The 15,658-nt window shown below is 43.8% G+C and overlaps 2 protein-coding genes and 1 non-coding gene across 3 annotated transcripts; all 3 read left to right on the top strand.

The window, feature by feature from the left end:
• The first annotated feature begins 8,034 nt into the window (after positions 1 to 8,034).
• On the top strand, positions 8,035 to 8,196 carry LOC136511197 (U1 spliceosomal RNA). The gene has a single exon (XR_010772661.1). It is a non-coding gene; the product is annotated as a U1 spliceosomal RNA (small nuclear RNA).
• Positions 8,197 to 8,599: 403 nt separating this feature from the next.
• LOC136480249 (D-xylose-proton symporter-like 3, chloroplastic) lies at positions 8,600 to 13,932 on the top strand. Its single transcript, XM_066477850.1, has 14 exons — positions 8,600 to 8,882; positions 9,020 to 9,111; positions 9,709 to 9,787; positions 9,871 to 9,930; positions 10,024 to 10,090; positions 10,172 to 10,296; positions 11,340 to 11,441; positions 11,520 to 11,897; positions 12,021 to 12,068; positions 12,207 to 12,269; positions 12,397 to 12,477; positions 12,739 to 12,837; positions 12,931 to 13,068; positions 13,399 to 13,932. Exons 1-14 carry the CDS (start codon positions 8,643 to 8,645, stop codon positions 13,531 to 13,533), a joined length of 1,707 nt encoding a protein of 568 aa, XP_066333947.1. The 5' UTR covers positions 8,600 to 8,642; the 3' UTR covers positions 13,534 to 13,932.
• Positions 13,933 to 14,602: 670 nt separating this feature from the next.
• LOC136455214 (uncharacterized) lies at positions 14,603 to 15,399 on the top strand. Its single transcript, XM_066455341.1, has 2 exons — positions 14,603 to 14,994; positions 15,294 to 15,399. Exons 1-2 carry the CDS (start codon positions 14,603 to 14,605, stop codon positions 15,397 to 15,399), a joined length of 498 nt encoding a protein of 165 aa, XP_066311438.1.
• The last annotated feature ends 259 nt before the right edge of the window (positions 15,400 to 15,658 follow it).

The following is a 15,658-nucleotide window of genomic DNA, read 5'->3' as shown; positions in this document are numbered from 1 at the left end:
GCATGACAGTAAGTTCAACCAAAGCTATGTTCATGAAAGGTAAGTGCAATTGGTTGATTGACCAGCAACTAAGCCTCACAACAACACCCTTTGGAGAAGAGGAGCAGCTGTCAAGCATTCATGATTACTACCATGGTTTCTTTCAGATTGCAGAATGTTAGCCATTCTCAAGTATAATAAGGACACATGCAGAAGACAAGGTATCAGGCATGTAATTCTTAATAAAGGGTAGGTATGCTTATCTCTATTAGGCATGTAATTAGATCCTTTTCAGTGAAAAAAACAGCTCATACGTACAAGACCTGAAAACATTAATATCTACCTACTACTACATAGTTTGAATGTTTGAATTGACATATTTAGAACAAAAGTGTCTATCAGAAAATTATCTAACCGATATGGATTTCAGTTCAGCTCACTTAGCCATAGGTGCCTCACCGACATGCAGATGCTTGTTGATCGAAGAACCCTAGCTTGCCTTCTTCCTAGGCAGGTGTGTGCACCAGTGATCTCCGTCTTGTGCACATCCAAGAACAGTGTTCAGACTTTAAATCTCCGTCTTTTCCCCTTCTAATTTTAAATTGAATAGATTTGAAGGAATGGGTGCAGTACTCCAACTGCTCCTTATAACAGGTGCTTTGGCAACTTGACACAGATAAGGCCCTAGCATGACAAATTTACTACTTATAACCATCTTAGGTGCATCTTAATGAAGTTTGTCTAGCTTTGAACATTACAAACCACAAATAGGTGGGTGTAGTTAAACTGATGACATGCATAAAGGAGGTTCCTGAACAAAATCTAGTCCAATAGTTAAGCACCCTCACATAATCTGCAAAAATAGAAGGTAAGACTTGAGTTGGTTCTAGCACCCTCACATAACTATACTGTATATGTATATGTATATAATTAGAAAATTCGATGGCAGCAGACTTGACAAATATACACAATAACAAACTAGCTCTAGCAGCAAACAAGGATTCCCTAAGTATGGAAGATTAGTAGGGACAGTGACAATCTACAAAATAGTACAAATCTGATCTATACAAGAAGATCCTGCTAACCATTCTTGCATGATCCTGTCTATATGTACATGTATGAGCTAACAGAAGCACATCCTTCCTACATCAGTTGCGACACCAGATGGCTCAATCAACCCCCCCACACACATACACCACACCGCATCCTGCTCCCCAACAATATACTAAAGGACCAAAACTAATGCAATAAACTGTAGAGAAATGGTGCAAAATTAAATACCCATTATCTAACAGATAGCTCGTGGTCTTAACAAATTCCACACATATTATCCTAGGGGCTAAGGGTATTCATCTCTTGTGAATAAAAGATAACAATTAATCAATAGATACAATGCAGATAGTGTTGACACTTTTAACCACCCTACAGTAGACAACAAAGAATAGCAGCATCCAGGTACTAATAATGGTGGCCTGACCTGTCCTAATTCCCCTTTTGAGGAAAATCAGTACTGATGTATGCTAAAAACAATACCTATCAGATTGTGCATAGAAATTTTATATCAAATAAATTATCCTTAAGAAGCTTGGTAGAAGTGTCATACTAAATTTACTGGACTAAAATATATGTTCATTTCCAGAGAGTAGGATGCCATGGCACATGAAACTATAGTCTATATATCATCAGCAACCACACTGGTTCATCAATAAAAAGACAAAGTGCCCATGGACAAAATGGAGCCCAAACTTTACACCCCTGAAAAATCAGGAACACATTCAAACTGAAAGTGAACAAGCACTGCATCAAAATCAGGCACTACATGTCTCATGCACCTGCTACAGACATTGAATACTTTCATCCATGTAAATAGATTAGCTAGCAATGCTTCTAAATTCATTCAGAGAATGGGTTGTAACTGACTGTAAGGTACTCAAATCAACAAGCACTGCATCACAAAACGAGATCTATAGATAGAACGTGGGGGCGCAAAAAATGCCCTGGCAGTTCCATCCGTGGTGCTAGCGGCCTCATCCAAACCTTGCCATGCTAGATCCCAGCGCAGAAGCAGCGAAGCAGGTCTCAACAACTGCTCGCACAAGCACCAGGTCGCTCGGCGTCTACCACGGCCACGAAAAAACGATAGGCCGACAGCACCAATGGCCCGTGCAGGTGACGCCGACACGGACAAGGTTCGTCGTTTTGTTCAGTGGGGATTGTGATGTGCTCCACGAAATGCCTCTACAGAAATCATGAAACAGTGCCGCTACTCCACTGCTGACTACCACTAATCCGACCACGCAATCCGCAATCTAGCAAAGCACCCAGAGAGAGCACGAAGCGGGGAGAGCGGCGCCCGAGTTCCTCACCTGCCCGATGACAGCAGCCAGGTGAAAGGTCCGTGTTGGTTTTGGTAATTGAGTGACAACCTAGGTGGACTAATTGTGTTTATGTAAGATACACAGGTGATTAGTTCACAGGTACATGTGTGTGAGCAACATATGCCATGAAGGTGAAAATGGCTTAGAGATGTTGCAAAGCTCACACATGTGATGATGAAGGAGCTTATTGCACATGAGACATGACATTGAGTCATATGATCAAGGTGGAGAAGATCAAGACATGACTTGGCTTGATGGACCGGTTGCAAGCGTGAAGGGCAAGTCGAAGGCTTTGGAGTGATGGACCGCGTGGCGGTGAAGCTTGAGCAAGACTTGGCGCCGATGGACGATGGCAACGGTGAAGAGCAAGTGGAGTCAAGATCGATGAACCAATATGATCATGTGATGATATGAAGTGGATCATATCATTGTTGATCGTGTTGGTGCATGTGTTGCATCGACATTGAAGGAGATGGAATGGAATGCGCAAGGCAAAGGTATAACCTAGGGCATTTCATTTCACCGGTCATAGGTGTGTAGAGAAGTTTATGATCGGGTTTAGGATAGATGGCCGTACTATCAAGAGGAGCAAACTTGTTTGCATATCGGTCATCTAGTGCCACTCGAGTGATCTAACTTTGCATTGTCGCTAGGATCGAGTGGCGTGGCAAGTTGAGTGGCTAACATCCTTTGGGAAATGATTGTGAAAATACTAACACACATACACATGGTGGTGTACACTTGGTGGTGTTGGCACATTTACAAAGGAGGTGGTGTTTGCAAGGGTGAGATGGGTTTGGGTCCCTCTCTCCCTCCCGCCGAGCTTGGCGGGTGATGCCAATTAGCCGCCGAACCACCAAGTGAGCGGTCGACACAACGGGGACTAGCGTGTTGGCAAACACGTGAACCTCGGGAGAAAAATCATCGTGTCAACCTTGTTCTTCCCGTTGGTTTGCATCCCCATTACACAAGCTTGCAATTACTTTTATACATATTAAGCTTGTGTAGTTGCTCTTGTAATTAGATAGCTTGTGTAGCTTGCTAATTACCTTCTTGCTTGTGTAGCATAGAAGTAGCTCCCTTGCGTGGCTAATTTGGTTTGTGTAACCTTGTTAGTCACATTACTTAGTTTGTGTAGCTAAGTATTTGCGCTCTCTAATTAGGCATTGGTTGCATTGTTATTGAGCTTTGCTAGTGAGCTTAGTTGGCTTTGTGCTTTTGCTTACTAGCATGTGTAGGAGCTCCCTTGTTGCTTAAAGTACTAGTGGCATAGGTTTGTGTGACCTTGCTCCTAGAATTGTTTAGGAGAGCTCTAGCTAGCCCGGCACCTTAGTTGCATAATTGTTATCTTTGCAAGGTGCTAGTGAACATATATAGTGGGGTGTAGTCCTGGCTAGACCGATAGTTTTAATTCCGCACTTGTTTCGGTTAGCCAACGTGATTAAGTTTTAAAAATGACTATTCACCCCCCCTCTAGTCGCCATCTCGACCCTTCACCAGGGGAAGTTCTCCCTCCCGTACTCGCACCGCTCTTGGCCGCGGATGGGGCTGGCGCCGTTGGTGGACTCGAGGACCCCGGAGGTCACGAGTGCCGCGGCCGCGAGGCGGGAGTCCCGTAGCCAGACGTTGCGGGAGGGGACGGGGAGGGAGATGGTGGCAGTGGCGGAGGGGAATGAGGTAGCGCGACGGGGCGGGAGGTGCAGGAGTGAGTGGAGAGCGCGGTGGCCGTCGCCATGGTGGTGGTGAGGGCAAGACGACCGATAGACACAGGGAGGGACGGAGCGGCGACGTCGCCACTGGAAATGAATCGATGTCTCCGACCAGGAGAGCTGCCGGAGGACGAAGGCGATGACGAAATGGGGATTCACAAATTGAAACAGTACTCCTAGAGCGGGCCCAACAAGTCAGGGACAAAAGAAAGCTGAGCGCGAGGAGACGTCGATTGTTGATCGGACAGACACAAAATTCGTGTGTTGAGAAGGGAAAAAACACACGTGTGACGTATAGCATTTCTCTAAAAAAAATATAGTAGTATACATCTTGTGTGGTGTGTTGTTTGGCCAGGCTATTATTAGCAATTATAAGAATTATATAGTAGTATACCTACAGAGGGGCCATTCGATTTTTGGGGGCCTGGAACGACAAATCCCTTCCTGTGCGTGTTCAAACTCTGAGGTCTCCCAGTCTGATACGATATTAGGCCTCGTTTAGTTCGTGGCAAAGTTGACGTTTGTACCGTGTTCGATGTGACGGCGAACACTGTAGCACTTTTGTTTGTATTTGTGAATTATTGTCCAAACCTTGACTAATTAGGCTCAAAAGATTCGTCTCGTAAAGTTCAACCAAACTGTGCAATTAGTTTTTGATTGCATCTACATTTAGTACTCCATGCATGTACCGCAAGTTTGATGTGACGGGGAATCTTCTTTTTGCATAGTGTCAAAGTTGGGAGTTTTGGAGTAACTAAACATGGCCTTAATGTCACTCCACGTTTTCAGCTCTGCTTTAAGTTTTTTTTAGGTAAACAGGTGTGGAACTGCTCCATAAACTCTGCTACGTAAACTTTACCGCGAAGCAGCTCCACAGAAATAGGAGTTTGTGGCGCATCTCTTTACGTGCTCTCACAACTCCATCTTTTTTTTCACGAACAGAGTGCATGGAGCTAAAACCGTTTGGCTAAAAAACGTGAAGCAGAGCTGAAAAACGTGGAGCGAGAAAAAAATAGAATTGTGAGAGCAACTAAGGGGGTGTTTGGCATGGCTCTGGAGCTGAACTCCAGCAACTCCAGCCAATTTTTCAGCCAAACACCCCAACTCCAAAACTCCATGGAGCTGCCAACTCCATGGAGCTGTAGTGCAAATGGAGGTGGAGTTTTGGAGCACCTCTTTTGCAGCTCCGACTCCACCTAGAGCTGGCTCCACCTAGAGCTCCGACTCCACCTAGATCTGGCTCCACCTGGAGTTCTGGAGTGGAGCAGCTCCACTCAGAGTTAGAGCCATGCCAAACAGGGCCTAAAGGGGTGCTTCATAAACTCTAGGTTTTTGTGGAGCTACTCCACGATTTAGTTTGTGGGCAGAGTTCGTGGAGTAGTTCCAAACACAACCTATATATCCGTTATTATACCAAATCAACCCAATACGAAACTACCCGATGATATCAAATCTCGATTACTGCTCACGCGTCCGTCCTATCTAATTTCAGTACAAAGACCGGACCCCACGCGGCCGCGACCAATACAAAATCCTCAGAGCTTATGCGTCTGCGTCCAAATACTGAGGTTTAGTAAAAAAATCATGATCTCGGTGCAACGCACGGGCATATATCTAGTCCATAATAATAAAGAGGTAAAAATTCCGGCTATGTTTTTGTCCATCTCCCTCTAGCTATCGAACCATAGAGAGTTTCTTCTATCCGGATTTATATATATAAACCGTTTAGAATAGCTCTTGTCTAGCGTGATACGAAGTCCGACTGCAAAACGTATTGGATAGTGTATATGACCCGGGTTCATAAACCGTGCTCATATGTTCGTCCTGATATATGATTAATTAGTGTCAACGAGTTCAAATAGGAGTGCGTGTGTGGTGCTATTTTAGTCATTGAGACAACGTAGGATTCCTAATCCAAGATTTCTCTTATTTTTAATAGTCTGAATGGGAATCCAAATCCAAACACAAATAGAAAAAGACATTGAGAGAAATTATTATTATTATACTCTAATATTAAACCACAGAAATTTGTTCCTAATATCAAACCAAGGTAGTTTTTATGTCTTTTTTTTCGTTTTTTATTCTGTGGTCGTTTTTTATCGGGGTACACGATTCGAACTCTGTTTTCCTCTGATGCATTTTCTATTTGCTCCTTTTCCTATTTTCCATGTCCACTTCCGGTCTTTTCCTTTTTTTCTGTGTCTGTTTTTTCCCGTGTCCGATGGAGTTTCTGGTTGCTCCGTTTCTGTTTTGCATGCGACCATGTACGCTCCCGATTTTCTTTTCCTTTTTCTGTGTCCGATGCGGTTTTCCGATTTGTTGGTTATTATCTTTGGTTACGCACGTCCTCTCTTCTGGTTTTTTGTTTTTTTTTTCTAAATAACAAATAATAAATATAATATTATGAGCCATTTGAGCTATTGATTCTTTTCTAAAAAAACAGAGATTACTACAACTAAATTATTAATGTAGTTTTGATTAGAAACAAAATTTATTTTTATTAAAATTTGGATCAGTTGATTAATTAAATGATAAACTGAAATCTTGATTACATTTGTTTGCAGTGCTATTTTAGTTCAGATATGTCCGCTACTTCCCTTTTTTTGGTCTGTGAGTCTACTTAGGAGTTTGTTGCTATTTTCTTTTCATATTTTATTTTGCCTGCAAGTCAAATCCAACTCTTAGACTTCTTATTAAGTCGGCTACTTCCGTAATTCTTCACTCCCATCGTTCCTTCTTCAGAAAAATGTAACGTGGACAAAAAAAAGGACGCAAAGAAAAGGAAAATTTATAGTGGAAAAAAACATACGTGCGAAAAAATAGAGGAAAGAAAAAAAAAGAAACCAGGATGGACACGGCACCACGACTCCCATAGACGGAAAAAACAACCAGTTTACTATGTATTTAGACATAATGAGTATATAGAAGCGTAGTAACATCTATGTATCTAAAATGTCCAAATAACTTAAGATTTGGAACAATGGGAGTACTTTAATTCATTAGAATTAATAGGACATTGTCATATTATTAACAATATTAACTTTATTGTGGATGTCATGATCATAACAAAATAAATTATAGCCATTAGAATTTATGACAAAGGTAAAATATAAATAGATATATAACATTTTTGTCCTTATGTTCTATTAAGGTCTGATAGTTTTTTCTTGTCCCGTTACAACGTACGAGTATATTTGCTAGTAGTATCTATTCCTCACAATTTTATAGAGTCATTAATTCAGAGGCAGTACCCTTCATCATATATCCCATGATTCCCGCCGCGATTGCATCTTGTTTCTTTGGCTGATCTGTACTAACTATACGTCTATACTAAGAACAAATCGTTGGCCTGTGATGAACTGATGATCTAGCTAAAAGAAGAGTTGTTGTGTGCAGTTGCTCGGTTAGTTTTTTTTGACAAATTTAACAAAACGCATGCAAATGCATAGTTCTTTTTTAACTGCAAATGCATAGATTTTTTTAAACTGCAAATGCATTGTTTTGACAAGCTTGAAACCGTGTCTAAACTTTGGTTAGCAGCAAACGCCGTGCACGGGTGAATATGTTCACTTCAGTGGCCTCATGGACCATATGGGAAATGAAGGAACGCTATATATATATTTTTGTTCTAAAATAAGACATGAGAAGGACTGCCCACGCACGTGCTAAGACAAAGAGCAAAAAGTCTCGCGGCCCTTTTTCTAGTTCGGAGCAGGCCGGCAACACGCTGGATCGTCCCGATCTGTGTTCCCCACTAATGGAATCAACGGCCCGCAAGGAAAACAGCCCAACCAGCCGCAGCCCAGGAGGGGGGGAGGATTCTGGATTCGGCGGCAGAGCGGAGAGGAGCACGGGCACTCCTCCGCTCCGCTCCGCTCCCATCCCACGTTTAGTACCACCTCGCCAGCGGAAGGCAGACGCACCGCGAGCTCCCGCTATAAGACGAGCGCCCCGTGCGACGTTGCTCCATACTTACCTGGACGGGGTCGACGGGCGATCATGAAGGCTCGTGGCCTAGGCCAGTGGCCCTCATTGCACTTGGAGGGTTCGCTGGCTTACCATCTCCCCAAGTGGGAGAGTGGACGTCATAATTTGTGGTAGAGGGGGGTTACGCGTTCGCGCGGCCCCTGCCAAGTCTAATTATTTAAATTTAATGAATTAATTGAAAATTTAGTTTAATTAAGTAAAAATGATTAGAATTTAATTAAATATAATTAAGGCTGTGTTTAGTGTGTGAATCATGGACTAATTAGGTTCTTTGTCTCGTAATTTTTAATAAAATTGTGTAATTAGTTTTTTTTCGTGATGGCTATAACACTTTTTGGAACAAAACCAGCACTAAATAAAAATGAATTGTCTTGTATTAGTTAGATGTCTTTTCAAGTTATATTAATTCACTGTAATCATCTCAGGTTTGGTGCCCTTCTCTGCTAGAGTTAGTTAGTTTTGAATTTTAAATTTCAATATTGTTCGAATACTGTACTAATAGACCAAGTTAAATTTTAACGAGTGATGATAAGGACGTCGCGGTACACGTGCAAAACCACGCGGACGAAGCTGACCCAGTGACCCAGCAATGGCGTCCCTCGGCCTCTTCCCCTCTTCAGTCGCCGCATCCACCGCCATTCGCGCCCCAGCCCCAGCCCCCGCCGCGCCGACCAGCGCCAGCAACCGCCAACCGCCGCACGTCCGCCGCCTCCCAGTCCCAGCCCTCGGACACCGCGCGCCGGCGATGGACGCCCTCCGCGTGTCGGGGGCCGCCGAGCCTCTCCTCCGCCCCGTCGCCGCCGCCGCCGGGGGGCACCCCAGGCTCCGCGTACGCCGCCCGCCCGACCCGACCCTACCCCCTCCCGCCGCGGCTAAACATAGCCCTTGCCCACCCCTGCTATTCTGGGGAGGGAGGCGGCGGCTCTCGATGGTGGTGAAAGGTCTGACGGGATGGAGGATGTGCAGGTGCGGACCCATGCACAGGGCGAGGGCGGCGCCGGGCGTGGCGCCGCGGCGGAGGGGGACGCTGCCTTCTCGTGGGCTCCCGTCATCATCCCGTAAGATATTTTCTCCGCCATCCTCTCGGATTGTAGCGTTCTCTTGGGGGATTTGTCTGGAGTGCGCACTGGGTGTTGAATTAGGATGCGTTTCTAGTCCGATTCAACCCTCCACACCGTCCGATTGTATGTACAATGTTGTGGAATTAGGTAACCGATCCACTGTGAAATTGTATGTACAATGCTGTGGAATTAGGCAACCGATCCACTGTGAAATTGTATGTACAATTGTGGAATTAGGCAACCGATGCACTGTGAATTGCTTGTTGAGTAGATGTTCACTTGTTCAGGGTACTGATGAGCATAGTGCAATTGGCCTGCTGTACACTTCATCTCAGCAAATATGCTAGCATTTTCAAACTGTGATCCTTCCATTTCAAGCAGTCATAGAGTGCATGATGATATAATTTAGGATCTGTCTTATATTTTTGTAAATTCTGAAGGAATTTGTTAATTTGGAGCTTTGCTTCAGCGATACTTGTCATAGCATTGCTGCTTGGTGTAGACATTTGAAAATAAACAAACAAAAAGGCGATAATTGGGAAGCCTATCGAGCTTGCAAGCTCTCAGTACTGATGATCACTGTTTGGAACCTAGGTTCTTCTTCCCTGCGTTGGGCGGTCTCCTTTTCGGCTATGACATTGGCGCAACCTCTGGAGCGACCATCTCTGTGCAAGTTAGTCCATGATTTGGTTGTTTTTTTGTGAGTTTTTTCTAGTCGGCATACGGTCTCACTGCCACTGGTGTATTCCTCTTCAGTCTCCTGATCTCAGTGGCACCGATTGGTTCAGCTTGTCATCTTTGCAACTAGGGCTTGTGGTAATCCAAATTTCTAATTTGCCTATGCTTTCACTTCTCCTTTCATATATCAGTTATCAAGATGAAAATGAGCTTCCTTTCTTTTTTATTCAGGCCAGCAGTTCACTTTATGGCGCTCTTGGTGGCTCTCTTCTTGCATACCGCATTGCAGATTTTCTAGGTGAATTAAAAAGCTACACCTTTTTTAATTGCCCTTATCATTTGCTTGATAAGGATGTGAACAACTATCATCTTGATGCAGGAAGGAGAATAGAATTGGTCACCGCAGCTGCATTATATATTCTTGGTGCTTTAGTCACTGGATTTGCCCCTAATTTTGTAGCGCTAATCATAGGTCGTGTCTTGTATGGGATTGGTATTGGTTTGGTGAGTATCTGCAGATACACGTGCACAGATGTTTTTTATTTTTTTTTCTAGAATGGTCCCAGGTAATTGTTATTAAACGAACCTGATTTAGGAATGCATATAGGAAATGATTTTCTGGGGACACATAGCTATACATTCACTCAAGCTGAGGAACACAACATTCACTGATATAAACTTATAACGCCGTGATGTCTGATTGTAGTTCTCTGATATGTACTCCCTCCGTCCCTAAAAAAAGAGTCGCTATGGGAATCGTGCTGGTCAAACTTTCTTAACTTTGACTAGGTTTGTAGAAAATGCGTGCAACATTTATATCTCCAAATAAGTTTATTATGAAAGTTTATTCAATGATCTACCTAATGATACTAATTATGTACCATAAATATTAATATTTTGTTAAATATATTTGGTCAAAGTTAAAAGTTGTTGACTTTTTGGGAAGCCGAGAATGACTCTTTTTTAGGGACAGAGGGAGTAGTCATTTGCTGAAGTGTGTAACATCAAAACTAGTTGGCTGATGTAGCTTTATGGTCATGTTCTGATATAACTAATTATAGAATAAGTAGATATAAAACATGCTTGCACTTGATTTTTCTGATATTTCGATGATGGGTTAAACAAATATATTGCTGTTGGTTTGAAATATACTGTTTGCTAAGGTATTTAATATAACTTTCTGCTTTAATTTCTGAGGTAGTTGGCACAAGGTTGTTTTGCATGTAGCACTTTACAGTGGCATGTTTTCCACCAACTTTTAACATCCACTAGCATGCAAATTGTCCAATGCTCCATGTGCTTTGTTTAAAAGGGATTGATATGTCTCGATGAAACATGGCCCTCACCTGTGTCACTGATAGTGGCAAATAAGGGATTATGCAAATTGCAATGGTAGGAAAAGGATTTATCCTAGTAACAATTGAAGAGGAATAGAATCCTAGTAACAATTGAAGAGGAATACAATTGCAAAGGAGCAGTGCATATTCAGCTAGGGGTCTGGGAGAGTTGGTGTTATGCCACTGAACCATTATGGTGATCTGTGCCAGGCAATGCATGGTGCCCCTCTTTATATTGCGGAGACTTCTCCTTCACAAATACGTGGAACATTGATATCTTTGAAGGAGCTGTTTATTGTGTTAGGAATATTGGTAATTACCAAATCTTCCATGTGTTCTAACTTCATATACCCATTTCATGCTTGCTGACCATTAAATAATTTTGTGCAGTTAGGATACTTTGTAGGAAGTCTTGAAATTGACAATGTAGGAGGGTGGCGGTACATGTTTGGTTTTAGTGCTCCGCTTGCAGCTATTATGGCTATTGGTATGTGGACTTTACCATCTTCACCAAGATGGCTACTTCTCAGGGCAGTTCAAGGAAAGGCTTCTATGGAGGATAATAAAAAGAAGGCAATTCAAGCCCTTAGAACACTGAGGGGTCGCTCAGCAAGTGACAAGGTTTTGACAGATGATGTTGAAGATACAATTGTCTCTATTAAGGCTGCCTACGCAGGACAGGAAGCCGAAGGAAACGTTTGGGAGGTATTTGAGGGAGCTAGCTTGAAGGCCTTCACTATTGGCGGAGGTCTGGTTCTGTTTCAGCAGGTATTTTGTTCTCCTTAACCCATGTATATGCATCTATATCTTGAAATACGAATGCCTGTTCTTTTTGAGTGGTAGTATGGACATGCTGGATTGGTATTATCGAGCTAAACTCTTATTTGGCAGATTACAGGTCAACCAAGTGTTCTATATTATGCAGCTTCAATACTTCAGGTACCAATATTTTGCTCTGAATTTTTTGGTGGTATGGTTTTTGTATAGAAAGGAGAAGTAGGATACTGTTATCTGCCCTTTGCATTTCTTGAATTCACACAATTCAACATCTCCATCACTAAAGTATGCCATATGTAGACTGCTGGGTTCTCAGCTGCATCAGATGCTGCCAAAGTAGCAATTTTGATTGGGTTGTTCAAGGTAATGCAAAGGATCTACATCAGTACTAATATAATAGCTATTTCTGTATCAAAATGTGTATGCAGAAATCTAAGGATGTTATGTTTCCTTTAATTTTGAGTGTGTGTAACAAATCTATTCTTCTCAGTTACTAATGACAGGTGTTGCGGTATTTAAAGTCGACGACGTTGGAAGGCGCCCATTATTGATAGGAGGTGTTGGTGGAATTGTGAGTATTTATTCCTTCCTTCTACTTTTGATTAAGCTCTACATATTTCGTGGAAAGTGGTGCATACACATACTCAAATTTAGTCTGCAATCCCACTTAACATGAACACTAAACAATACTGGTGTTTTAGACACTGTATTGATCTGGATTAGAATGAGATACCTGGTTATCTTATTAGTAACTTTATGCATGTTCTATCAGGCTTGTATTCCTACGTTCTGACTAAAGTAACCTGATTTTTTCTTTAACTTGTAAATGCAGGCTTTGTCACTCTTCCTACTGGCAGCTTACTACAAGATTCTGAACGGCTTCCCCTTCGTTGCTGTTGGTGCATTACTTCTTTATGTCGGTGCTTACCAGGTCAGGGCTTCAGTTCTGTACAAGGAGCCTGACAATCAGAACCATTTGTTTCTTCAGGAATCCACAAGCTTATTATGTGCCTTTGTATTTCAGGTCTCATTTGGTCCAATTAGTTGGCTAATGGTGTCTGAAATCTTTCCACTCCGAACAAGAGGACGTGGGATCAGCCTTGCAGTACTAACAAATTTCGGCTCGAACGCTTTGGTGACATTTGCATTTTCACCCTTGAAGGTATTGCTTCTCATAGTTGCTACCACATGTTCAATTTCATGATGCTTAGCTCCTTTGAGTGGAGACCCCAAAATAGTAAATTACATAAAAAAGATAAACGTGCCAAATATCCAGTAGTTGTGCCCGTTTATCCTTCGTCATAGAGAAAACTCTTGTACCTCTTGTATGGTCAAAATTCAGCCTCTTGTTAGTCAAAACTCTAGACTAGTTTATTGTGACTATCTATTCAAAATAATGATATCAAACCTTTCTTTTTATTTTGCACAAATATGAGAACAAACTGTACTGCTGTGGTTTTGTCGACAATGAATACTTCTCTGTGTGCCACAGGAGTTCCTTGGGCCAGCCAATATATTTTTCCTGTTTGGCGTCATAGCAGTGCTCTCCCTGGTGTTTGTGATCCTCGTTGTTCCCGAGACCAAAGGACTGAGCCTGGAGGAGATCGAGTCTAAGATCCTGAAGTAAAATCGTGCCGTCATGGCTCTACAGCCCCAGTTGGAGACCTGAAATATCAATGCCGTTTTCAAAATGGATGCTCACTCGTAGGATCAGAGTCCGTCAAAGTTTGAGAACTTGAGTACATATGCATGACACGTCTCGGTGTAAAGCTTGGACATCTTTCTCCTAGCGTAGTTAATATTTATCAACATGCTTAGTATATCTGTAGCTGAGTCATAATCACGTCCCTGTAGTCAATTGTGACCTCGTCCCCTGCTGCTGTAAGTAATTTCAGTGTTGATGTGTCTATCTATGCTGTAATTATCTGCATGTCACTAGTAAAACCTGGTCAGATGCCGTGATCAGGAGTTCAGGACGTCCCAGTTACTCCTACATGTTTACGCATTAGATTGCCGTGTTTTGTGAGTGAGTTTTCCTTGTTCTTGTTTTGCCTTTCTTTAATCTCTTTTAACCCAAAAAAGAACAAAGAAAGGCATGAGCTGTGCTATTCATCTTTTTCAACAGGGAGAATGCGATAACCACTTCACAGATGGATGCATCTGCACCTAGACTTTATTTAGCATCAACATCACTGGACTATACATATAGTATCACAATCAAGGAGCTCATCAAACAGCAATGTGACAGGCAATGGAAGTCTGACCACCACATTTAATACCTGCTTATTATTATTTAGCATTGGTTAAGCTCGTCCATGAGACAAGGGTTTTAGATAGTTTATTTGGGTGGTGACGAGATGGCTTGCCCTGACGCATCTGGCCCATATTGCGTCCTGTGGGGGAACGGGACCGTGCATTGGATAATATACTATATGATCTTCTGATTCATCCAAGTACACCTACATATCGATGGAAGCAACGATAATGCTAGGACAGGACGTCCGTCCGGAAGGCCCCTGTGGACGGGCGGCCTAGGCAACCGCAGCAATCCCTTTCGTCACTCCCGTCTGGATATTTCAACGGCCCAACTCTCCTATTCTGGATTGTTCCGCCGCCCCAACGCGTCTCTCCCGTTCCCCTCCGTCCTCCAGGGCTCCACTGCTCCCCCCGTCTCTGACCCGCGCAACGAACCCGCGATGGCACGCCGCCTCCTCGCCACCCTCCTTGCGGCGTCACTCCTGCTTGCCCGCCCGAACACCTCGTCACCGCCCGCCACCACGACGTACGACGAGCTCCACCTCCGGGGCTTCCCGCGCGGCCTTCTCCCGGCCAATGCGTGTGCCTACACGTTCGACGCCGGCTCTACGGACTTCGCCGTCGACCTCCGCTCCAGCTGCCGCATCGTGCTGCCCACGGGAGGCTACCTCGCCGCCTTCAGCGACCGCCTCACGGGCTGCCTTGACGACCGCCGCATCTCGGGCCTCGACGGCATCCACGTCAGGGCCTTCTTCCGTTGGTGGTCCATCACAGGCACCGGCAACCTCCTTTCGCTGAAGCGTATGTTTCAAGTGTTTCAGTTGTTTAAGAGGTATGTTGCAAGGGTTTCGTATGGATGTTGCAAAAGTAAATTGGGATGTTGCTTATGTTGCAATGGTTGTACACTTATGTTGCAAACGTTTGTTCCTAATGTTTCATATGTTTTATTTAGACGTATGTTACAAGTGTGGTTATCTGGATGTTGCATATGTTTCACACATATGTTGCAAGTATTTTATCTGGATGTTGCATATATGTTGCAATGGTTTTCAAGGGCTTCATGTGTTTTTTTTGCAAGTGTTTCAGATGCATGTTTCAAATGTTTCATCTGTCTTCATGCGTATGTTGCAGGTGTTATTGTATCTGGATGTTTCAAAAGTACTTCGGATGTTGCAAGTCTCTCATCGCCTTCTCCTGCCCCGCCTCAGTGTCTCCTCCTCTTTCTCGATGCTGGTGATGTTCGGGCAGCGTGGGCCCGTATGGGGGCGGGCGGCGTGGGTGGGGCGCGAGTCATGTGAGTGGCGCAGAACCCGAGCGAGCGGGACGTGTGGCACGGAGCAGGCGCAGGGCACGGGGAGCAATAGGCGGCATGGGCCCGCATGGGGGGCGGGTGGCGTGGGTGGGGCACGAGTCGTTAGAGTGGTGTGAAACCCGAGAGAGCGGGGCGTGCGCCACGGAGCAGGCACGGGGCGCGGGGAGCAGCGTCCGGACACAGG

This window comes from Miscanthus floridulus, chromosome 1 (assembly GCF_019320115.1).
Source record: "Miscanthus floridulus cultivar M001 chromosome 1, ASM1932011v1, whole genome shotgun sequence".
In the NCBI taxonomy this organism is placed as follows: Eukaryota; Viridiplantae; Streptophyta; class Magnoliopsida; order Poales; family Poaceae; genus Miscanthus; species Miscanthus floridulus.
Note: the sequence above shows the minus strand (reverse complement) of the source record. Positions and strands in the feature narration are given on the sequence as shown.

What these genes read in the sequence shown, in the direction of transcription:
- LOC136480249 (XM_066477850.1), top strand. Translation starts at nt 8,643, where the DNA reads ATGGCGTCCCTCGGCCTCTTCCCCTCTTCAGTCGCCGCATCCACCGCC. An exon ending in GGGGGCACCCCAGGCTCCGC is followed by an intron (nt 8,883 to 9,019) that starts GTACGCCGCCCG and finishes GAGGATGTGCAG; the next exon opens with GTGCGGACCCATGCACAGGG. An exon ending in TAGGAGGTGTTGGTGGAATT is followed by an intron (nt 12,478 to 12,738) that starts GTGAGTATTTAT and finishes TTGTAAATGCAG; the next exon opens with GCTTTGTCACTCTTCCTACT.
- LOC136455214 (XM_066455341.1), top strand. Translation starts at nt 14,603, where the DNA reads ATGGCACGCCGCCTCCTCGCCACCCTCCTTGCGGCGTCACTCCTGCTT. An exon ending in GTGTTTCAGTTGTTTAAGAG is followed by an intron (nt 14,995 to 15,293) that starts GTATGTTGCAAG and finishes CGTATGTTGCAG; the next exon opens with GTGTTATTGTATCTGGATGT.